This window comes from Bombus terrestris, chromosome 13, assembly GCF_910591885.1.
Source record: "Bombus terrestris chromosome 13, iyBomTerr1.2, whole genome shotgun sequence".
NCBI classification, from domain to species: Eukaryota; Metazoa; Arthropoda; class Insecta; order Hymenoptera; family Apidae; genus Bombus; species Bombus terrestris.
This window is the reverse complement of record NC_063281.1, coordinates 8,629,162-8,655,009: the sequence shown is the minus strand read 5'-3', so window position 1 is coordinate 8,655,009 and position 25,848 is coordinate 8,629,162. Positions and strand designations below refer to the sequence as shown.

At 37.8% G+C, this 25,848-nt stretch overlaps 2 protein-coding genes across 7 annotated transcripts in view; one reads left to right on the top strand and one right to left on the bottom strand.

Moving 5' to 3' along the window:
• The window catches only part of LOC100648766 (basement membrane-specific heparan sulfate proteoglycan core protein), a 249,112-nt gene extending 241,396 nt beyond the window's left edge, over window positions 1-7,716 (top strand). For 4 of the 5 annotated variants that reach the window (XR_007226184.1, XR_007226182.1, XR_007226180.1 and 1 more), the window contains one exon: window positions 7,511-7,572. The gene's annotated coding sequence lies outside the window, so the exon portion shown is untranslated. Of the gene's footprint in view, window positions 1-7,510 lie in introns of all 5 variants that reach the window. The other variant, XR_007226183.1, reaches the window with a different exon arrangement.
• The window catches only part of LOC100649111, a 108,860-nt gene that overhangs the window by 57,103 nt on the left and 25,909 nt on the right, over window positions 1-25,848 (bottom strand). For both annotated transcript variants that reach the window (XM_048411461.1, XM_020866306.2), the window contains exon 2: window positions 20,004-20,182. In XM_048411461.1, coding sequence (XP_048267418.1) covers window positions 20,004-20,182 — 179 coding nt within the window. The remainder of the gene's footprint in view (window positions 1-20,003; window positions 20,183-25,848) is intronic.

The window sequence follows — 25,848 nt, the reverse complement described above, 5'->3', positions numbered from 1 at the left end:
TTATATCATATTTCGAGTATTTTACATATTAACGTTTTAAGTTCTCTAAAAACAAATCATTTACCATTATAAATTTAGATGCGCGACAGCAAATTTCATTGCAAACTTTCAAAATATTCTTTACGATACCACTCTATTTATATAGTTAATCAAGATGATTTTGAGGCAAATTTGAACAATTGAAACAGGAAGTTTCGGGTTGACCTTTTTAATTTTATTCAGCCTGCAGGATATGGATTTGAAGCATGTGCATAATACTCGACAGCGTGAAATTAAATTGCAACTAAAGTAATGTACATTCAACATACATACTTCCGACAGCAGTATATTATTTTCACGCGGCCGCCACATCCAAAATTCCATCCTGGAGGTGAAACAATTTTTGGCTGAGATTTAATATGCTGTTCCCCGTGAGAGTTGTATATCTTTTCTGAAACGATGCTAGGACCAAGGGAGAGAAACAGTAAAACGAAGAAATTTTGCTAAGGAAAAAAGAAGTTTAGGAGGAACTGGCTTGGTGATTCGTCATGCAGTCGTGATATTGAATACGCACCACGTACACGTGACGTCTAATATCGCAAAATTGCAAGTAAATCATCACGTGAAAGTTTCTTATTGCCAATGTTAAAATAATCTCTTGCACAATGATAACAAGTTACATAATAAAATAAGTAAAATCCTGCCACTAAATTTTATTCATTACAAAGGAGCTGATTATCTTATTCATTATATTATTTATAAATTGTAAAATGTAAAATTGTTGTAAAATGTGTATGTAAAATCTATTTATCAGTGTAATTCTATAATTTACATTCAATGATTTTTATGTATTCGCTAATATTATATTACATTATTCTTACAGATTGTATTGTTGTTACAGTTAAAAAATTCTTGTTTAAACAACTCTAGAAAATAAATATCAAGTACGTAGAAAAATTTGATTGACATTCGTAAAGATTTCAATCGTATCCCGGACATAAAATGGTAAAGATCGTTCTCAAGTAGAACGAGATCGATGCTTAAAATTCTGCCCGATCGTTTCACCGCGTAATTGCAGTCGTTAAGCCGGAATTTATGCCGCGACGGTGTCACAGCGTCGACCGGACATAATTCCGCGTCTCAGCAGGCGAAACTGCCTGCTTTATGGCTGTGTATACTCGACTGATTCGACCATTATTTTTACAATACTTTTCCACCCAATTCCTCGCCGTGACTTCCATTCGCGCGAAATTACTCAGAACAAAGTGGCTGAAGGGAAAAATCGTCGGCGGGCGTGCTGAAAGGCGTATTAATTCGAGATAAGTGACGCGGGATGAGTAAAGTAATTCCTGAAGGTAAAAAGTACTCGTGCATGCATCAGAGACGCCGAACAGAAGAGAAAAAGGGAATTGAAAATAAAGATCGTGTAGCAATGTTGAATTCCAGCCAGATTTTTGTTCATTACTTGCAAAACGATGTAGTAGAAGCTATACTTAATAATCAAATAAAGACAACAATTTCTAAATCGAGTAAAATAATCTTCTTATAGATTCGCATAAAATCTCTGATATCTTTAAATTCGGGAGTAATTTCTCTTGTTAATCATTAACGATTGGAACACATTTTTGATGAGCTAATAAAGAACGTATGATGCATTGAAGTTAAAAATCAGTTCTAAAAAAACCAAATATGTTTATAGTTTAATTAGTTAATGAAATTCTGAAGTATAATCTTGCTTATCGAATTTAAAAGAGCATAACAAATATTTTTGTTACGTGCAAACTCCAATATAAATCAGTGCTCGCTCTCTATCATAAACGTTTACTTGGTTCTCAAATACTCATCATCCAACAATTTTCGCAAATCTGTATTCGCTATAATAAAGATAGCGCGTAAAGTTTCCTTATCAGTCCAAATAAAGCGTTCTCTTTATCACTCGACTACTGAAAATATCTGTTACGATCTTGTTCAATATCGGTGATACTGAACCAAATAACGATCTGCATTCATTTAAAGTCAGCGACTTACCTGAGAAAATGATCGATCGCGTTTTCTCTTACGTCTAGATTAGGGGCTGAAATCTCTCACAGAGTGGAAGAAGGGTGCCATTTAACTTGTTAAAACTCCGTTCCGTGGTGGAACGGAGTTTTACTGTGCCTCGCGTGGGAATTTTCACCGGACGAGAAGAAGGCAAAGAGAGTTTTGAAGAAAACAGGCGAGGCAGAGAGAGAGAAAGAGAGAGAGAGAGGGAGAGGGAACTGTCTCCGTTGAACTTACGAGAATAACGACGTTCGTTGCACAGAGAAATTTTACTTCCACCAGGAGTAAAATCGAGATGACGGGCCCTTATGCGCGACAACGACAAGCGAACCTGACATGGGTACAAGGTACAAGCTAGACGCGACACACGACAGAGGAAATACGGCGAGAAGTCGATGGGTGGTGGGAAAATTGCAGAGAGAAAACGCCGGAACAGAGAATGTAAAAAACTAAGTAGGAAGAAGAGTAGGAATTACCAGGTCAGCTGGTAAATTGTCTCAGAGATAAGATTGAAGAAAACGTATAGAAAGAGAGAGAAAGAGAGAGAAAGGAAAGAGAAATATTTATACGAATATGAACGAGATGATTAAATTTGATGAAACGCAACCTGGTTAATGATAGAACTAATGTGCGAGATGGTAAAAATCCGATGGGAGGTGTTTTAAGAAATTTAATTTAATTTAATATCAATGAGGATAAGGTAGAAATAATTGAAATATTTGTACACATTTGAACACGAGAGATAATGGAATTTAATAAAGCGAAAGTTAATTAGAGTATTAAACTAATATACGGATCACCAGCTATACGATGAAAGATATTTTAGAATCACTAAATTAACGCGTTAAATTTAATAAATTTAGCGAGTCTACTATGATCTATATTAATATATTATTTTCAAATATGAAATATAAATGATTTAATGAGTCTACTATGATCTCTATTAATATATTATTTTCGAATATGAAATATAAATGAAACATGTGCGAAACATATATGAAACATGTGTAAAGTGGGCACTAAAATTTATAAGCGCTATATGTGACATCTGTGTGAGCACCGTTTAATAACACCAATGTTTTCCTAATACGCACGCAATGCATTATCGAATGTATTGCGTGTATAATCCACGGGGAAAGCGCAGAAAAAGAAGGATGGCAAGCGAAAAGAAAGAAGAGAGAGAAAATTTAAGGAGAAGAAAGACGTGAGATTTATTTCGTGACGGTTCTAGTTTGATAAAAAGACGGTAAAACACGATTGGATTAGAGTTAGTCGCAATTGGTCCTTTGAATCCCCTGTAAGGGAAACTTGATGAAATACAATATAAAGTCCCTAATCAGAGACTGCTGTAAGAAAGGGAGATTTTAAAGAGGGATGATGAACCAAAGAAAAGGAAAAAAGAAGAAAAGGTAAGCGAGAGAAAAATGGATATGGATGAAACGAAGATTCTAAGAAGATTTAGTATGAAATATACTAAATAGCTTAGCAAATGAGGAACCCTTGTTTCGAAACATTTAGACGTTACTACGGACATTATTAAAGACGAAGAGGAAGAAATATTGTATGCTGGAACGTTTATTTCAATGCACCGGCGAAATTTATAGAAATCGCTTGAACGGAAGCATGGTACGATCCCCCAGAGAATTTCCATAAAATTTGTATGCTAGAACGTTCGACATTTACCCGAGGAATCTCTCTTCAAACTAATAAATATTCCCTTACGGACAGTTTTAAAGTCGATCGAACACGGGAGGCGACGCCGATATCCGAACCGAAAAATTCTTCCGCGAGAAATTATTTTTCCTTCGGTGGAAACGCTTTCTCGCCTCTTCCCGCAGATAATTAGATTTATTAAGTCAGCCTTGTTTACACGTCGTTGGAGCACGTGATTTATCGAGGAGAGCGCTTCGCCAGAGAGACCGATGGTAAAAGGGGAACGAAGAGGACGCTTGGCTACGAAGATTATGAGGTGAATTCTGTCCAACCTTTTTCGTCCTCTCCTTTCGCCATCGCCGCTCTCGTCTTCTGTGTTCTATTCGAGCACTCTTTTAATCAACCTCGATAAAGCTGATTCCTTTAAACGAACTAATTAGCCCGGAGAATAGTCGAGGCTGGGACTGTTGTAAAATATTCTCGGCTTTTGGAGAGTTCGACAGAGCACTGAAAACCTCACTACCGCAAACGAAAGAGCGCTATCCAATGAGAATACCGCGACAACCAGAAACTTTCTACACAATGATTAATCTTCAAAGCAGTTTTTCGATCGATAACGATATTCCATGGGTAGAAAGAGTGGAGAAAGACCGTACAGCTGGATCAATTATAAAACATGGAAAAGAAGCTAATCCAAACCGTCGATCGCAGAGATTCGTACATGTCTAAAAAATATAGAAACGGCTGCCTCTGCTTTCCGCGACCAGGAAACGCCCGGCAGAAAAACAAACGTCCACGCGGTTCAATTCGAAATATCAATTACCGAAATATTCGGAAACGTAGAGCCGCGGGGGTGGCTCGATTTGGACGCAGTTCATTTTCGTTCCTCTGATACTTTCGTCGGGTCGACGAGTGGCGAAAGAAAAAAAAAAAAATTTAAAAAAAAGACAAAAACAGAAATATAGAGGGGAGAAAGGATAGAAGCTGAGTGGATCGTTATTTTTCGCGGCACGTGTAGCGCTTTCATTACGTACACGTTAGTCCTGAAGCGGTAACCGATGCCGTTCGATGAAATTTTTATACATTCGCCGCCGGTGTGGCGTTAAAGTTAATCGGGGATGAGAACTGCTCGATAGCGGCAGTCGCGTATAGGCGTTTTTAGCCCGGACAGGAATGCCAGACCTGGCCCACATTCGACCGTTGATACGCTTAGATAAAACTAGCTCCCAACCTCTCTGGCCATCCCCTAAAACCAGCCTCTCCTAAAAAAAACGAGCCTCGTTTCGCCACACTACCGCCATTCGATTCGATATATACGAAAAAACCGATATTGTATCATCGTCTAAAATGGTATCGGCGTGCAGATGAATATATACCATTAAAGTGCTAATTGTAGATATTCTTTGCTTCTTTTTTATCGTCGCTACAATCAATATGTGTCTACTTTCTCGGACGAATTTTCTTTCGTTCGTTTTATTATATCCAATGATTTTTCTTGTTTTCGTGCCTTTCTCTTCTCTCAAGCTGATTCATTCGAACTGATGTTACGTATTTATAGTTTATAGTATATAGTTTACAAACGAAATGATTCGGTGTTCGGAAGAGCTATAAAACTGCATAGAAAGCGTGTGTCACGATTGATATAAAATTGAAAGTTGTAAAAGGTAGAATATTTAGAGTAGAAGGGAAGGACAATTTTTTACGATCATTTGCTGAACTATGAATATTTAATAAACACATACGACAGCGAAGTCACGTCCCCTCACGAAGTCATAAAAATATAAAAGCGCGAAAGTACGTGTATTGCGATCGATACACAGTTAAAAGTTACAATGACCAGTGTAGATGATTCCAAGTAGTAAGAACTAACTATCTTTCTTAACTTCCTGCGATTCGACTAGGATATCAGTCAAACAGAAAAAGATACAACCGTTCTAATAGATAGAGACCATTGTGACAGTTTCATTGAAAAATATCCGGCTTAATAGGCGCTATATATTCGACGTTATCACTGACACGGGTCACATAAAGCAACGCAGGGTGGTGGCTACGATTAAAGAGCGGCATTATAGGACGAGTTATGACGCTCGTCAGGTTTAGAAATTCGCGTCAGCAGATTCTGCCCGGTCGAAAATTACCGGCTGTCTGGCGAGTAGAAAGGGATGCACGATTTTCCATGGAATTTCCATATCCTCGTTTTGAGCAGGGTAAAAATAGAGAAGAAATCATGGCTCGTAAACAGTCCAGGTTGAAACCCGAAATGGGTCGTTATAGTTGATCCCGAAATCACTTGATTCCGAAAGAGGGGAAGAGTACTGGGTCGGCCACGAACGAATAGGGGTTGAAACTGTGTGGCGAGAAAGGGTTAGAGGCGGCCGATTAAGCGACGAGCGTAGCAAAGTTATCTACCCGGCCAAGCTCGAAATCTCTCTCATAAAAGTGGTAACAACCTCTGTTTGGGAAACAATGGTGGCGCTACCAGACTCTCGAGGGTTCGTAAAAGTTTCGGGCGCTTTTGTGGAAAGGGTGAAAGGTGCAGGTGTAACGAGGGAAAGGGAGCCACTGACGAGGTTTAGAATCGGATAGAGAAGAACGCTGGAAGGTAGAACAGCGCACGGATTTCGACTTTAACTCTGCTAAAGCTGTCCAATAAATATCGGACGTTGGTTATTAGCGTTTTAATTCGACCAGCCCAAAGTAATTTAATCTCTGCTGCTTGCAGTGGAAAAAGTGACCGTGGTAGAGGTACCTACCTTCGTAAATAACGGAATAATACTAGTTTCTCATGTACTCGCAGATGTAAAGGAAATGGATTGATGAATTATTGATTGGTTGAGAATTGCGTTCTTGCGGCGTTTGTAACCTTTTTAAAATACCAACCTTTTAGAAATCGCTCAATTTCACTGTCTAAGTATTAATTAACATTGAACTTTTCTAAGAACTTTTTAACTTATGAAGTTAATCAATGTAGTTCCTGAGCAACTCATATATAGTGACCGAAAACGAAAATTTGAATAGGTAATAGATATGAAACAACACCGTAATTTTACGAAGCAAGATTACATTTTATATGATCAGGTAGAAATTCGTTTATATGAAATTCATTTATTTCATCCAAATGTCCGATTCAACGAATCTGCGTTGATTGAATCCAATTATTTGAACGTGCATTATTATATGAATGAAAAATCATAGGTAGTGGGCAGAATCAATGGATTTCAATTATATCAATCTGTAGTTCTCTGCTGTGATATAATACACTGTACTATATTGTGTAATAATATAGTTCAGAGTATAACCGTTAACTATATAATCGAAAAATTTCTAACATTCACATAGGCAAGAACTAATTAAAAACTTCCTGTTATCCGCCACACAATGCTATTTAGTCTAAAAATCTAATATAACATAATTATAATTGTACCGTTTGCACTAAAATTACGATGAAAATTTTTCCGTTGATCAAACCAAGAAGTTGATAAAACAAGAGGAAAAGAGGATATTTCTCTTACGTTTCTGTTCTTTCGTTTTTGTTTTTGAAACTCGAATTCTCGCAGCTGAAAGTTTGAAATTTTTAATTCTAATTCTCCTGTCTTAATTGTTCTGTCTCCGTTCCATTCTGTTTTCAAAAACTTTCTAATTGCAAGCTCTTCTCTTGAAACTACGTTTCCCTCAGCAGCCATTGAAAATAAAGAATGCTCTCACTTCGAATTTTACGATGCTGCCTAACTGTCTGAAAATAAAAAGTTTCTTCTCTGAAACAAAAAAAGAAAAACGGAGAAGAACGAAACAAAGGTTACTTTTCTCTGCTCACGATCAACGTTGTTTTTTGCCGTAGAAATATCCGACTGGATGATAGAGAGGAACGTCGTTTGTCACGACAAAATACCCTTTCTGGAAGTTGCCGAGGAAAACAATTAGATGACCTATCGCATGATTCTATCGACATCCTTCAGGCAGCAACCTGCCAGATGGAAGTAAAGTATGAAGCCAGATGGCGTCGACGTTTTGCCAGACACACATCGCGTTCCAGAATTTAATTGGTAAGTTCACAATTTTCCTCCATTTCGGTAATTTCTCTCTCTCGAAGTCACGTCTTTCCGTTTTCGTTGATCAAACTTTGATCAATTCTTATTTGATCGTCAACCGAGTGAAACGATGGAGCCAGATTCTGCTCGAATTTTCGAACATTGAAAATTGACCACGTAGGTTTCAGGAGAATCTATTGCGAACCTGATCGGATATTTTACGGGGCTACCACTTTTTTAACGTAGAAATCAAAATTTCAAAAAATCAGATGATTGTTCACGGGGTGAAATAAGCAACGTGAATTTTAAATCGGCTCTAAATGAAGGAAAATTGGGAAATGCCGTGAACATGACCGAAAAGGGTCATTTCGTCAGTGGGAAAATTTCGGTCCGCTAATAAACGCAAACCAAATAACTGAGCTGCATCTCTGGAAATCGAAAGGTTAACTTGCTTTGCATATTTACACTACGTTGTAATTTGGAATTTCGTGAAATTTGTCGACAAGTTATCGACAACTTTTTAACATAATACACCCATATTTATTCAGTTCTGACACAAAAAGCCGAGGGAAATTATTAAATACGTTTGATTAATTTTCCGGTTATGACGAAAAACCGTCTTCCTTTAAAGGATAATTTGATAAATCGATGTCCAACCAGAACGTCACTCGTTTTGCGAAAGAGACCTCAGCAAAGAGGAACGCCGACCGCTTAATTAAACCGAGAAAATGTTGTCTCTCATACGGATCGACTTATGGACGGTGGTTGTAATTAAAATGGTATCCACCTCGAAAATGTACGACTAGCTCAGCTTCCACTAATACTATTTCTCTCGTTCCTCCAATTCGTTTCATTTCACCGCACTGCTGCTACAGCTATTCCGCCATTCTACTAATATTCTATCAGCATAGCTTTTCCGCTGGTTCCATCCGATCTCGTTATTCTTTCTTTCTCCTTTTTTCTTTCCTTTACGCGCATCCCTTTAAGAGACATTAATATCAGTCGCCTTTCTATTTCGAACGTTCGAAGGGTAGCCATGCAACATCCTGTGTATTCGTCCACGATTTTTCGATGAAAAAAAATCGGCTGTCAAGGGAAAAAGGTAACCAAAGAATTTATCTGACCAGGCAAGTAAAATGGGTCTCGCTCGAAACATATTCGATTTGATATTTTTGTTATCTGTTCTCCTTCCTTTTTTTCTTTTTTTTGTATTCGTTCGCTCTATTTTTGCTCGATTCCTTCCAGTTCAGGATATAACCATCGGTCCTGACAATTGACTAAGGCTTTGTTTTATAGCTTGCTCATCGATGCCCGCTCGCCTGGACGCGTTTATCTTTCATTCGTTTTTCGATTGTCGAATGGAATTTTATGGTCACTTCGACGTGCACATTGCAATAATTCCGTGTATTGTTTCTGTATCACAATTTTGCTTAGCCTTCGCAGTATTCAATTAATTTAAAAATGTTCTTAATTCATAGTTTTAATTAAAATATATAATAACATATAATAACATATAATGTATGAGAAGTATTTAACGGAATTGAATATGAAGAGAATAAGATATATCATCTTATTTGTGTTGTTTTGTTTTCTCTCTTTTTTTAATTAATCGAAGATCGCTAGTGCGCTGGTGATTTGACGTTAAATCCTTTTCATAAACGTTGATCATTGTGGAAAAGCACACTGTTTTGCTCCGGATTGTTATAGCTTGTGCGTATTTTGCATCTTTAATGCTACTTGATTATTAAAAAGACTGTTATCAAGAGGTTAAAAAGCTTTGAAATACTCCAACGCTTAAAGAGGTACCAAACAAAAGCAGCATGGAACGCTTCTTCGTTTCAACCATTGTTCACGTTATTTTCAGTAACTACAGCTTCCTAACAAGTTTTCCCTTCTGCGTCTTGACTAAATAGCAAGAAGACGGTATTTTAAAATGATAAGTTAAAAGTTCAAATTCAAATTTTCGAAATAAAATTAGCATTTGCAGATTCAGATTCAAATTCAGATTCAAATTTCCAAAATAAAATTAACATTTACATATTTCAACTGAAATTTCTTCAACTTCAAGCTCAAGCTCAAGTTGAAATTTCCTAGTTTACATTTAATTTCAAATCTTCCAATATAAATTCAAACCTTCAAGTCTCACTTCCTACCTTTAAATTCAACTTTTCATATTCAAGTCGAAGATCAAATTTTTAGGTTCAAATTCAAATTCGAAATGTGAAGATACTCTTATCTGATCTAATTCTTATATCCAAAGCACGTCGATATTTCATTTCTTCAGGTCTAGTCTGACGAGTAAGCGACTCAATCTACTGTTTCGTCCAGTAACTTCGTCGCAAAAGTTCTCCCCTTCTCTTATATCTTTCTTACTATATAGACCGTGAAACAATCGTTCGAATTCGAATGATTCGACGCAATCATTTTACGCAAAAAGTACGTCAGTCTCGAGTGGTGACCGTGTGTCTTTTCAAAAAAAGGACGTCAAATTTCTTCGACCAGTGTAGGAAAAGCACTCGAAAGGAAAGAAAGTCGAAATCTTAGTTTCAAAGCCTGAAATCTCATCTTCCAACAGTTGCGAGCAGCGTGAAACAGTCTCTCTAGTGCTTTTCAGCTTTTCCAACCAGTCGAGTTTATCTCTTCCCACTGTGACACGTCGGAGAAAAGAGCTCGTAGGACTAACTTGTTCCTTGAACGTCGCGCCTCTCACAGAAATGGCATGTGTCGTGAAGACCAACCATACGGAGTTCTTTTCGAAATACACTTCCTACGACAATAATAATTTGTCTTCGACCATTACTCTAAAATCGAATAGCTTTTCCCCTCGCCAATTTTGTCCTTATTTTTATATCAAATTTTAAGTTTGAAAATTAATTTCGTCTTAGCGAGCTCGAAGTCTCGAAAGTATTCAAGTTTTATAATAGACGAGTTTCTTAGAAGTCAATCTAATTTCGGAAATTTTGCAAATTTCGCAATTTTATTACCTGAGTACGAGATTAATGGACTTTAAATTCTTAAGAGTATAATTTGAAAACTGAAACTTTGGTAGGGAATTATTTTACCTACTGAATATGTTATGTACGCTCTATGAATATTTCCCATTCAATTCAAACTTTTCAAAGCAATAATTCACCAAATAAATTTATTATACCATATAAAATCGATAATTATGAATATAGAAATAAACTGTAAGAAATATATCATCAATTTATAGAGTTCATTCATCAATATGGTTTCTGAGCAATACATATTTCCTGAGAGCAATCCATCGTCGACAACATTGTCAATTACTCCGATCCGGACGATATAGATCGACCATAAACTGTCCGATACGAACGGTCCTTTAAACAATTTTAACTTACCGCCACGTTCTATTTTTCCAGTGGTTCGCCAGCTCGCGAGCTATCGCCGACCCATTTTGGAATGTTAATTATCGAATTATATGAGGCGGCTCTAATTTAATTACGCAATTTCGCGGTCAAACGGCCCACACGAGCGCCACGCTGTCCCCATAAATCCAATGGGCGGGTAAAGTGTTGAATCGTTGCTGCTTTCGGCCAGTGGAGAACCATTTCTGTCGTATTTCCTCGCCTTTTCTATTCCAAACCATTCTTCCTTATTTTTCCCCATTCATTCGGCTCTTCTATTTTCCCTCCTTCTTGCCCCGGAAGCCTGTTCTTCCTTCGAGCACACCTTCGCACATTTACTAAGCTGTGAAAGTAAAGCAGTTCCTTCTAAGCGCAAAGTGGTCTCTCATCTTTGAAATGCCAAGCTACTTTCCCTCTGTTTTTTTACGCGCACATTCTCTGCCACCTTTCTTCACTCGAGGCTGCTGTGCCTTCCTTTCTCTTCTTTTCCTCTTCGTTCATTGCCTGCTTCGTTCACTTTCTTACTCTCTGTATTTCGTCTCGCTCTCTTTCTCTCTCGTGTTAAGAACATAACAGGAAAACGAACATTTTGTTTAGGGAGCACGAGTACCCGGTTGAGTGTAATCTTAATGAAAAAAGGCTTTTTACTTGGCAACTTTTTTCGTACATAATTAAAATTCCGTAGCTCTCTCTCTTCCTTTTCTCTCTCTCTTTTCCTCTCGTGTACTTGTCTGTTTTCTCTGATCCGTGCCAACTACATTATCATGTTACGGGTTTCTTCTCTTCGATAAACACACGACGAATATTTTTCTGGGAAAGTAAACGTTACGATAATACTTGATGAGCCTCCGAGAGTTCTTCTTGTTCCTTTCGGTCTAATGCGAATTATTTTCACCGTAGTAGAGGAGAAAGATTGACAAATGTATAGTATATCTAGTAAATTAAGTAAGCAACGAGATTAGGAAATGATTAGAAAATCGAGAAATTGATCTGCGTTCGCTAAAAATCGCGCGGAAGCAGGCAGTTGTGAAGACACATACCGTCTCAATCAGTTGACACATAGAATGCACGTTTTATAATATGGTTGTGTAATTTTTCTGGGCTTCAGTTTTTGTATGTACAATAATTTACTAACTAGTAATATTAGTAAATTGGCAATTTATAAGTTACAAGTTAGTATAGATTTTTCTTCTTGAAATACCCCTCTGATAGAATAATCAGTTAATTGACAATTTGTGAAATTTACTTGCAAAATTCGCTAATATCGATAATCCATAACTTGTAATTTGCAACTTGTGAAATTTCACTAATAAACTACGGTCCTGTTATAATTGCGATTCTTCGAGGTCGTATGGAATAACTCTCGGAAATTTCAACAAAAACTTGAAGATCGCAAAGAAAAGGATTTCATGCATATTTGTGACATTTCGTATTCCGTGAAGATAAGCTTGCGAATTTCCGCTAAGCAGGAATTATTCGGAAATTCGAAGATCCGAAAATTCTCAAGCCAGGAAACACCGGATTCCACGGGATCGCGTTACGAACACGTTCGACTACGTGTTCCTCAAGAAAGCTACTCACAGGCTCCAACAGCTTTTCGCGTAATTTTCGAGTTTGAAACGTGACAAATGATTCACTGCCTTCGTACAGCTGCGAAGATTCCCAGCTTCGATGCTATGCTACCTTTAAACGCAGTACAGAGAAACCGTGTGAATCCTGATTTCATGTATATAACTTCTTTCCAAAATCTTTTCCTATTCCTTTTATTCGCCGCCAAGTAGTTTTCTACGCTGGTACATCGTGTACAATTGAACGGTTTGAAACCTTTTCGATACAGGCTGGGAAAAATTTGAAAATTGCACTCGATTCGTCGCTTCAAAGCCATTTAAGCCAGCGTGACGTCAAGCTGCGGCCGTATTACCTCGCCTCGAAACGAAATTGCGGAAATAACGCACGGGAAACGCTCGACCTCCAAATATCTTGCTAACCAATCGCGTGGCTATGCTTCTGTTATCACTCTAACATAAAATGAAACTGTGTCGATCGAGGTTCTGACGTTCACCGTCGTTCAATGTTTTATATCCTAAGATTTCAACATATTTTTATGGTATATATATATATTTATATGATATTTGAAATTGAATCGAATATTCTATGCTTTTACAAAAAGGAAATTAGATGAAAACGGAATTATATCTGAAAAAAGATTGCTAACGAACTATATTTTATAATATGTGATTTATTGATATTGATTGTTATAATAATAATCTCTACTACTTATCGGATAGCAGATTCCTTTTGAACAATTTCTGTCGAAATTATTATAATTTTTTATCACGCTATATGAAATAATATTCGCGTATTTTCGTGGTCCGCCGATCAGCAAACCATCCGATTTAAATGCTATTGGAATTATTTGAGGTCTAGTCGATTATCCTGTGTATTCATCGCCGATCATTAAATTGCTGAATTGAAGAGCGAAATCCAGAATATTTAGCATAATAACGAAGGCATAAAGTTTATATATAATACAGTAATGCGTATGGTACACATTGGAAAAAATGTAACATATAATGAATGCAAAAGAGGGAAATTAAATTTGTCAACGCGTATATGTAACAACGCGTACCGACTCATAAATATTGTTATTAATAATTCACTCACACTTCTCAACTTTAGTACTAATGGAGTGTAGAAGTTTGATGTTAATGGAATAAAAGTGTTTTCACTGGAATTAAGATAGATTAAAGAGACTATGGTTTTGACAGTTTAATATTTTGTAAAAGAAAAAGAATTGATACTATGTTTTGTCACATATCACATAAATTTCTCTTTCTAGCATTCTTTTTTTTTTTTAATTAAATTTGCAAATGGTTAATGGACAATTCGCTGTCCATGGACAGTTAAACGCAATAAATACGAGTTTATGTAAAGATTGTGTAGACGGCAAGTCGGAACAAGATTATTGTTGAAAATTTTTGTAAATATATTCCGCAGTGTTTATCGTTTATTTACTGTCGTCGACACGAATTAATGTTCACTCGTGAAAAATTCAAAGGTATTCGGTTTTCGAGGGCTTGGCATTTTATTCCGCTCGTGTAACAATATATATGGATCCGTTTGGAGGAAAAATAGAGCGCCGAGAACGTCAAAAATATAGGCAATTTTCAAGTTTTCAATTCCCCGCCCCGACCAGTTTCGACACGAAACTTTACCGTGTCCAATTTCATTTGGAAAACTGGAAATTCGACCGGACAATAGCCTCTTTTCTCCGTTGTCGGGCGCTCTAACGAAAACGTGCTTTTATCAAAAACTAGTTAATTTGAGGAAATAACACCTAAAACAAAAAGGAGGGAAAAAATAAAATAAAATAATTCTGCGAACGATATCATAAATTTCTCCAAAAAAAAAAATACCCTGTCCAAAAAAATATCTCCCATGTCCAACATCCACTTCCAAAACATTCAATTTTCTCACCTCAAATTATCCCCAGGGCGAAATGAAAAATATACAACGCGATTACACAAGGTAGCGTGCTGAGTTCGTTGAAAAACACAGGAAGGGAAGGAAAATTCGTGAAATCTGCTGTGGTGGAACGACGACGTCGATAACGGCCGTTCGTGACGAGCATTCGATTGCTCCAAACATATTTCGAGCGGGGAAAAATAGGCAGGAACGCGGTGTATATTCGCCTGCTGATTATCTCCCACGGTGCAGCTGGTTTTTCGGACGAGAAACGAAAATTAATCATATTTACGGCCGGCCCTCTCCCGTTCTCTTCCTCCCTTTCCATAAATAATGCGCGCCTGGAATTCGCGTAGATCAATTTATGCGGCAGCAGCTAACAGCCACGGAGAGAGAAAGAGAGAAACAGGGAGAGAGAGAAGGATCGATTTCGAGTTCTTGTAGTACGCGCAATCGATCTGACCCGACCGATAAGACTCTCTTTTTCACAACGATCCATCATGAGACCGTTGTTTGGCCTGTCTACCAGGTCAACAAATCACGAGTCACTTTCGGATCAGAGTAGGCGCGTGTTCAACCGTGTCCGATTCGTTTCTCTCCCTTTCGTCTTCTTCTTGTCCTCGTTTCGAGTACATTAGCGTGACGAAGGGGTGAGATTCCAGTGCAGTGGAGGGGATGAAGACAGTGACAGATCAGGGATGAGAAGCGATATACTGGTCTGTTGTTGGAAACGTATTGATTGGGCCGCGTTAATCCCTCGCTCGATGGAACGATGAGCGCCAGCAAGGGAATTTATGATCGATCGATCGTAAGGTGACAAAAATGATTCATCGATCGCCAGTCAAGTTTACGAGCTTTGTCCTACCGTCATCCATTGTTCCATCAGCCCGTGAAACCGTTTGAATTTCCGCGTAGAATGGATTTTTAAAATTGCCAGAGTATCCAAAGTTTGCTAGATAGATTCGTGTCTGGCTATTGACGGGTTCATTCTACTGCCATCAATCTAACCGCTCTTTCTTCGATTGTTGACTGATATTCGCGTTTCGTAGCGTGGCCGATGTAGTCGTGAAATCAAAAACACGCGGTCGTGGAATGAATTACATAGGAAATATCGAACTACATTACTGTAATTTCCAATGCTCGTTGTTTGCCTCGCTGTTTGCTCGTTATTTGCCCGATATTTGCCCGATATTTCAATATGGGACAATCGAAATTGCAAGTTACGTCTGTGAAACCGGGTCTCTGCTCTTAAATTCCTGGCGAATATGCGACATCGGAAATGATAGGCGGTGCACGACACCGACTCCTCGAGTTTTGCATAAACAGCGAAACAGGCTGCATCCGGTCATCCATCAAAACCGCGAGTAGACACAGGCAAAGTCAACAAATCACGTACCACTTTGCGCTATTTACATCCAACATTTCGTGTCAAATAAAGTATTGGTAAATATTGATCGAAAATAACCTGCGTTGGAATAAAATAAATACGGCTACTTTGCAAATCACGAGCACCAGTCGTGGTTAATATTAATTTTCGTAGAGTACTGTAAAATGAGATAGAGTTACTTGATTCATAATAATTAATTTGCCCTATAATTCGACTATGAATAATTTTTAAGTCTCGATATTTTCGTTTATCACCGTAACAACTTCAAATCGTCATTCAATTAAAAATAAATCAATTGAAAAGAAAATGAATGAAGACAAATTCAATGAAGGAAGAAAACAGAGTAAGATTCAAATAGGGAAAATTGGATCGAAAGCATGTCGCGAAAACGGTTTCAATCTACACGGAAACGAGCTAAAAAGGACGTAGCCACGATATTCGAATCGGTGAAATATTCATGGACGGACGCAGGTGCAGTACAATAGCGTTAACGAAAAAATTGTTTGAAATGAATGTACAATGACGACTTTATTTCAACATTAATATAATACCGTCAAATCTATGGGAGATCAAACACCAGTGTTTTGTAACCTAAGATAAATGTGTTTTGTCCGTGTGATTGATATTCTGTTAACAAAAATTGCAGGCTTTTATTAATCCCCCTAGCGGCAGATTAAATACTGTTAACTGAACCGTGGAAGTTTATGTACAAACGTACTTTTATATACACAAATAAAAGTCAAACATAAATAGAGATCTGTTTCACCTTTTAAAAATGGCAGCCGCTCTTTTTTCTCAAAAAAATCTTTCACCTCAACGCGTTATACTATTCTACATATTTTTGCATATTATATGCGTATTACAACGTTGAAGTTTTTCGCAAATGCATAAAATTTGCAATAAGACCGCGAGCTTTTACCGAACGAGGTAAAAATCAGTCAAAATCAGAGTGCAGCGTTTGATCGATAAAACTCCTCGATTAAATTTCATTTAGCTTCCATATTAATCGGTCGGGAATCGAATATGACTTGTCCATTATGCCACGTTACGGCCGATCTTTGATCAAACAACTGATCGTTCGGTTAAAAATAGACGAAAAAAAGAACCGAAGGAATATATATTGGAAAAAATCGGACAGGGCCCGATCGATTGGAAAATATTGGTGGGAAAGTTGATAGCCGGAAAGTGGCTTTTTCACTTTGACGCCGGCACCGAGAATCGGATTCAGAAATAATACAACGTCGACGTCCGACGAGCGGTAAAACGAAATGATATCCAGCGAACACGGCGTCAAGCGACCCTTAACCTAACGATTGTCTATGAGCAAAACGAATCAACCAGACAAGGTTATTGCTGGCGTGCGACGATCCGTGATTCCCCGTGAAATGATTATGATCATCGATTAGCATAAATTCCTCGCTTTTCTTTCATACTTTGCTACCGCCCTTTACCATCCAACCCCTAGAAAGGTAATGTCTTCTCTCTAATAGTTGGCGATCGATTTTCAAAACTTTTATAACCACCGCCTGGTCCGCGTTTGCTTCCGGGACACAGAGAAAGATTTTAGCAAGAAGATTTTATCGCTGGTGGAAATGCTGACTATAGGGAATCGTTGATTACCGCTTTCAGCAACATTTCGCGATTTCCCGCACGGTAATCGACCGATGAAATAGAAAAATGCGCAAGATCCACGGAAACGGGAATTAAATAGCCAGAGTGTTCACTGGAGAAAAAGAAGGAGAAACTTTGGAGACTCGCTAGGAATTCTTTGTCCGTGGCAACAGGAATTGTTCGCTTTAATTAATCGTGGTTGTTTGGTAAGCAAAATGGAAAGTTAGGATAACAATTGGCTTTCTCGCCTGATAGAGAAAATTTACAGGCATTTAAAAATCTATATCGATCCTACTATTAATACATAATGAAATTCGAATGTTTGTAGTAGTTATTATAAAGTACAAAATATTTTTATTTTCGATTGTGAAAGTTAATTTATGTCTGTGATTTGTATGGTAATCCATCCTCTGTAATGTATATATTATTACATAATCTAGATCTTATAATTTTATGACAATTGAAATTCAAGTATTTATGGCATCATAATATAGACTATTTTTATTTTAAATTACAAACATTATTTTGCGTCTTTGATTTTTGTAAAATGTTTGATTTCGTATTTTTGTAAAACAGCTGTTTTTAAAGCATCCGTGCCCTACAATTTTATAACATATGACGAGGAATTCAAGTATTTATAGCAGCATAAAGAAATTATGAAAATTATTTTGTGTCCCTGAGTTATATAGCGAACTATAAAGCTTGATTCTCGGTGGGCTAAATATCTCTGCCAGTCTCTTCTCTCGTGTGGTCTCTATTCGTGCTTCTTAGGAACATTATCTAAGACCAATAAATTCCGCCTATCTCCTTGAAACTAGAGGTATCTGAAAACGACCCAAGATCATAATTACCCCTTAAAGATTTCTCCAAAACGTAGCAAATGGCCGCACACGATCAAATCATTTCACTTGTAAGTTCGCTTAAATTATGAAATACACTAAAGGGACTAGTAAGTCAACGAGGCCGGAGAATTTCGATTAGAGACAGCCTCGTATTCCGGCACTGCGCGTACTTTGCAACAGCCCTGTAACAATTAATTTTCGGAAGTTGCGCTCGAGTCTCCGGTTCCCATTTCGTAGGCCAATTTCTATTCAAACAGGTTGTCTCGCGTCTCTGACGACAACGACGACGTCGTAGCCCTTTGCCTCCGTTATCTCTGCACCCCGCCTGGTGTAATTAATACCAGCCCATGACAAATCGCCGTTTCCGTAATAACGGCCGACCAATAAATACAGCGGTCGCGATTAGAAACCAGCCAGCACGAAAACCGTAGACACTGACTGCTTCTAAAAGCCTATACGGCTGGCGTGTTCGTGACAATCGATCAAAACGAGGCACATAGAGGAAGGAACACAGAGACATCAACGTGTTTCCTTTGAGGTTAATATCTACGCTATCGCCTATCGGTGATACCTTACGAGGCGCGCTGTTGTACATCTAAACATTTGGCCAAATATATAAAACATGCTTCTCAAATGAAATTCTTTAAGTTGATTTTTTCGATCACTTCTAGATTAAAAGATCGCGACGGTTGTAATTTTTACGAATACTTGCATCGTTCTTTTAAATGATTGTGAAATTTCAATTATTATATGTTACGTGGAAAGCACAGAGTGATAAGTCACGTTTCTTGTTTTTTTCAATTTTTTAATTCAATACCATGTCAACTGATCGTATATTTGCAAAATTATCTTTCTATTAAATGTAGTAATTAATGGAAGATGTTTATATCAGAAATATCGATTTCGACATTCTTGAAAAATATTATTTTCACAGGATAACTTGAAATAAAAATAGTTCATGTCATACTGCTATAGATACTTCGATTTCGTTCAACTTCATAAAACTGTAGAATCCAAGTGGAGGAGGGAACAGTGAAGAAGAAATTATGAATTAATTCTTTGAAAGTAGCATAAGTGCAATATCAAAAAAACGACGTTCGATAACGTAAATTGACTGGAAGAAATTACAACATTGACCCCTAATTGGTCTGAACATTCCAAATAAAATACGATATAACAATAATAATGTCTGATATTCTCTGCAAGGGCAATTAACCAGCAAGTTATTCTAAAGTTGCAGGTCGCTACATTCACGAACAAAAAATTCTCTCCTGGTAGTACGGAACAAGATAAGAAGGCCTGTAGTCTAGCATTTTGAAAAGTGGTAGGAATCTTTACTGCCTCTGGTTAACGAAACGCTAGCCGGAGGGACAGTTTCAGCCTTGGTATTTTTACGTGGCACCTTTACGGTGCAACTTTTCATATCGGTTATAAAACTCACGCTGCTTTTATAAAATACGATCTACGAGGCTAAACATTTTTTTCTTCCTCTGAGTTCTGTTTAGTCAAATAAAAAGAGAAAATATAGAACACACATAATTTCTCGTCGTTTCTTCGTGCTGTCTTTAGGAATAACACGGTTCGATGGGTAACTAGCGTTCCATTTGGCAAGAAAATTACTGCGGCTTACCACTTTATCTCCCAAATTTCGCACGCGGCATGGCAGGTACACGGTCTGTCCGACGAATGCGCTGACGTTCGCCGCTGTCGGTTCAAAAACGGGCAAATCCCCTTCGGCTGAGTCATTATTGGCATCGTTTGGACGCCGCTGCGAGCCCTCCTTCGATATTTCACGAAGTTGCACAGGCGCTACAAGCAAAACAATTGGGTTTGTGAAATTATATTTCGTGAAAGGTATATTGTTGTTGTAATAGTCTGAAGTAGAAACTTCGTTAGTGGTTCGTTCGTTCGTTTAGTCGTGGTTCGTTTCTATTGATCTTTATAACAAAAATACGAAAAATACAGCGAGAACCTCGCGAAGACGATACGACAAGTTCATTTTTATTGATTTCCTAACTTTTGTATTACTTGGTTAAAAAAAAAAAGTGGATATTTTAACGCGGAATAGTTGAAGAGTGGAATATAACTCGATAAATTCCTCAGTACGTGGCTTTTGAATATAGGTGATAAATGTACAACGTTTTTTTTTTTAGAAACAAGTAATAGTAGTTTACTTGTAATGTTAATCTAACATAATTAATATGAATCTTCATAATTAATGTCACTGATATTTTCAAATATCCAGGAGGGCGACAAAACGCATATTTAGGCGTTTTATTAATACGTTCTACAATTCATTTTCATTGTATCGGATTTTTGTAGCCGTATAAAAGAAATACTAAATGATACGAAATTTAATATGCTTGGACCCCGTTGATTAATACGCAAACGCTGTAATAAATACGATAATATGGCAGTATTTTTTGCAGCCACTGTAAGCAGCATTTTTAATGGAATCCATTAGTCTCGTAACTCTTACACGGTAGCTCATACATTTTTCCGCCAACGAAGGAATTACCCCAAAAGAAACTTAACTTCTTTGAAATATTTTCTTTCTTCTTAAAAAGAAAGGAAGGCTCGAGAAATTCCAACAGACTCGTAAAATTCTCCTCGATATTCCAGCGGAGGATAAAAGAAAAATCACATGGATCTTGTTTGCTCATTAAACGCCTCGCTTTCCGTGGATTAATCCGTGTTAATCTCGAGGAACGAGATCGGGATATCCGTTTTCTTTCATCTCCCGTGAGTTTCTTTCTCGTTTTTCGACTTCTTCCCTTCTGCGTGTACGACTGCACACGTGTTACCCGTAATCTGTTGGAGTTTCCCCGAATGAACTCGTCCGTCGGAATGGTCGCGAGCTCTATTCGAACGGTTGCCTCGTTAGTATACCTAGGAACAGTCTCTCCATCATCATCCATCATCATCAGAACGACATGGAACGATACCTATTCGCGATTGACAGGGATTGATCCGAAAGGAAAGTTGGGAATAAAAGCATGGTTCATCACGACTTTACTAACACAACGTGGCGAGCCATAGAAAAGGAGCAGTTTCCCTTCATCTCCAAATCTTTCGAAATACGAAAGAAACCCGTAAAAGACCCATTCCCTTCGAATTCTTGATCATTCCTTCGTATCTATAAATCTTCATAAATTTCAAGATACGTACGAAAATAATTCGTAAATGATTCGCAAGACTCGACTTCCCTGGAATATTCAACTCTCCTTGATGACCCTTGACGAGTACATCTGTTCTTAATTATTGTTTTTAGAAGGACGAAAAGACTGTGGAGAGGAAAAACGCGGCAGCTTTTATCATTTGCGCGAAATGAAACGGGGAATTTCAGCTGCTTTTCGTTGTAGACTCGTAATAATGACTCATGTTCGATATGAACGAATCACAGCAGCTTTCGAAATTCATAAAAAAGAAGAAGGAAATAACGAGAAAGGGAAAAGGATGTAACAACTGTATTTTCTTGTCCTCGTCTCTTCTACGCTTTCTACTACCCTTTTACAGTCACTGGATCGCGGACACGCTTTTTTCTCGAGGTCGAAAACACAGTCGGATAAATTTAATTGGACCGTAACCGAGCGCGTGTAGCTTGAAACGCGGAAAGAAAAAAGAAGAGAGACGAGAATCGCTATGCTCGAGGTGCAAAAGTGCTATCGAATTATCAAACGAAGCCAACCAGAACGAGCCGCTGACATCGTAACTCGCTGTGCTGACTGTTTCGCATAAACAACGTTCTACCCAAACATAGAGACCAGGTATCCTCTTTCCATCGTGTGCAACCAACAACTTTCCCCTTCGTCCCTCTCTCGTTTCGTGGTCTCACGTTAACGTGTCACAGGCCGTTCTTCCCCAGAGGGGCGAAGCTCGGTGTACAGATAACGCCCGTATATACAGCAGCACGCTGGCGTCATACAAATGACCAACTTCCCCTCGGCTGGTTTCCCAACGTCGCACGAATTCATCCTATCCCGACCTACTGATAACTGCAGATTAATTGACAAAAAGCAGAGCTCGCGAATACGGATGATGTACACGGGTTGAAAATCGTCGTGCAGCGGAGGGATTTAGTTACACGTCGACCTTTACCTCTTTATTTAGCGTTGCCCCGGGAAATGGGGTTGGGATATCGAGCCGCGTGACGAATTTATAGGCAACCGAGAGGGCTCACTGTTGACAGAGTAGAGTCAAAGGGGAGGATAGAAAAAGCTTAACACTTTCGCGCTGCTAGACGGGAATTTATGTTTTTGCCTAGTAAATGAACGCTGCACTATGAATTAAAAAGGAAACGTTTCCTTTTTATATTTTTGCATAATTTACCGCTATGCTTTGAATGTAAGAAAAGAACGCTTTTTTTATATTTTTGCATAATTGGATACTGCACTATGAATTTAAATAAAATGCTTTTTATGTTTCTGTATAATTGAACACTGCAGTAAGAGTTAAATGTAATGTTCTTTAAGTTAGAAATTATGATATATATATATGGTAAGTTATTAATAGTAGATATATTGATAAAAATGATGGTTTTGGGCAATACTTTTATCACTCTAGTTATAATTGTCTACGTATAACATATTTTCAGGTACACATTAAACGTTAATAATTCTAGTGTTAACTACTTGTACACATTTTTGTTTTGTGAGCAAGTTCCACGACGAATATATCAGAACTTTTTGCACTATAATTTTTCCTCCGAGAATATAAAGTTGTTTATGCACTCCATCGCCTTTATTGTTGCACTTTATATCCTTGCATTGCATATCTGAACTTTTATGTGCACGTGCATATACGTTTCATATTTCCAGCATAATTTCAAGATATTATTTTATTTCGGCCCTTTATTCCTCTTCTCGTTTGCATACGTACCCATTTATATTAGACCGTATGTTAAATAAATATGAGTGTTTTGAACATTTCCCTACAAAACTGGAAGTATTTAAATGGCTGAAGTTAACGTATAATTTATCTATCTACTAAACCAACATATCTAACAAACGTCTTTAAAATATGCATATTTAACCTTACGTTATTATAGTAAAAAATTACCACAAGTATAAAGAACAAACATTATCTCTCAGAAATGTCAGAAACAAAAATAACTGCTGAATATTCCCGGTGTCCCACTATGGTATCGCAAAGTTAAGAAAACCATCGAAATGAAGAATAAAGAAATCCGCTACTTCGGATTTTATTCTTCGTTTTAAGAAAACAGCAAAATCTCTCCAATGGTAGAAACTATAATCGAAATAAGATTAAATATCCGAACACGTGCCTCTAATCCTAATCAATACCCCTAAAAGAATCAGTAGAACGTGCTCGAACGTGTCAGCCGCCTTATCTCAGCCACACCGTCGCGTTACTTCGTCTGACCAAACACCGTCTGTTTCTATTTTTTCGCCGCTATGGGCTCGCTCACAGGAAAATGTCCGCAGATGATTCATTCCTTCGCCACTTTCTTTACCCCTCAAGCTATTCCCCTTCCATCGACGTAGCTTTATAATATTATAAACCGTATACAGGATCCCGTAAACCGAAAGTGTTTTCTTTCTGTCTCTAGCTGAGCCGCGGGCTATTTTCCTTTGGCCGATCATCGAGACATTTTATTTTTTTCTGCTTTTTTTTCTTTTACCTTCCCCCTTGGGTTTTCCCTTTTTAAAGAATTATGCCTCAAGCGGAACGCCACCAACCCTCTCCATCGCACGCCAGTTTCATTTCCATTGGCGTTGAAGATCGACTAGAATAATTGTACAGCGACGCCTCAGGCTCTCTTAGTCGGTAATTAAAGAAAAACAATAGCTATGTTTGGGATGTGACAGACACGTTCCAAAAGATGGGGATAAAATTTCGAAAGATTCGTTAAAACTTTAGAAGTTCGTAGATTAAAACGTCGTGACAAAATTTGAAAATATTTGCCGAAATTTGGGAATTTCGTGGATCAAAATATCGTGATAAAATTCTGCAACACTTATCGAAATATCAAAGCCCAGTAGATCGAAGGATCATTATACAGTTTTGAAACATATCTGTATTATAATTCTCTACTGGAGTTCTCTCGTTGGCTTAGCAATTGCATATTTCATTCTGCACCCATTAAAGCAAAACTAAAGTGGATTTATCCGAGTCTATTACATAGTAAAGTTACTGTGAAACGCCACAGTGGATTAATTGGTTTATCGATCAATTAAGTATTAAGAACGCGATAGGTAGATGGTGCTTAAACGACAAGCTACTTTACTCGCTAACTTTTTCATGGAAATTTTAACTTTCGATCCCCTATCGCTGGCCTTATAAAATGATACGAAAGTATATCTAACTCAAACTTAAAGCTTATTTCAAACATTCATTATAGAAAATTCAGCAAGGTATATAGGTTCTAAATAGATTCTTCAAACGTCAAGAACTTTTTACTCCAGCTACATAGTATTACTTCTATTTCTTTTTCCATTTCATCCTTTTCCTTCTTACGACATTTTATTCATATTAAATACATAAAATTGCATAAACATTCGTAGTCCTATTATAAAGCACAGAGTTAAAAATATAACTATACATCGTTTACAAAAAAGAAAATACGCGACGAGTAATTAAGCCCAATTCGTATAGTCTACAATGTGTTGATATCGGCGTTGTACCCGATAAAAGTAACCGCAGCAAAAAGTAGTCATTCGTTCTGTTTGCAGTGTAAGGCGACGCGATAAAAGAGAAACGCGCTCTGGTGAATCTCCTTGGGTGTGTTCACGATAAGAAGGCAGAGGCGGCACGTCCCACGAAATACAAATATCGCTTTCGAATGGAGCACCGACGAGGACGCGTATGTACGTCGGCATTAAGGCGAATTACTACGTGCTAAATCTCACGGCGTTACGCTATCTTTCGTAGGCACTCGACTCACCTCCTCGAAATCTCTCTCGCCCTGCTATTACTACCGAAGCTTTTTTCACCAGCAAACGACACTTTTATTTCCCGAAAGTATTATCCCGATTTTTGCCCCTTTTTGCACCCGTCTACGTAACGCGCGATCCCTCTCAGGGAGGAGGAGGACGCGTGTCGTTTGCGTAAAACGATGACGAACGATGTTTAAATCCGCATTCGAAGGAAACGAAGGGGGGATTATGGGAACCATTACGTACGAAAGTAAAGAACGCCTTATCGTAGACGCAATAAAGATTGGAAGTTTTTGAAGAGCCTCTTTCGTTACAAATAATAGCTGAAATGCCATATATTTAATGCGATTTTTCTGGGAATCTGCTACTTCTACGTAATGCTTGCAGGTTTTACAATGTAAGAGAGAAATCGAAAATTTGATTGCAACGCAACAGACTGTTGTGAATTTCAAAGAAAAGCTTCAAGTGGCGGTATCTTTAATTTAAAAAAAAAATTGTGGCTGAAGTTAAACTCTCCTATTAAATTCCAGCTATTAAATCTAAATGGAAATATCAGATCGTCTTATAAAGCTATAAGTA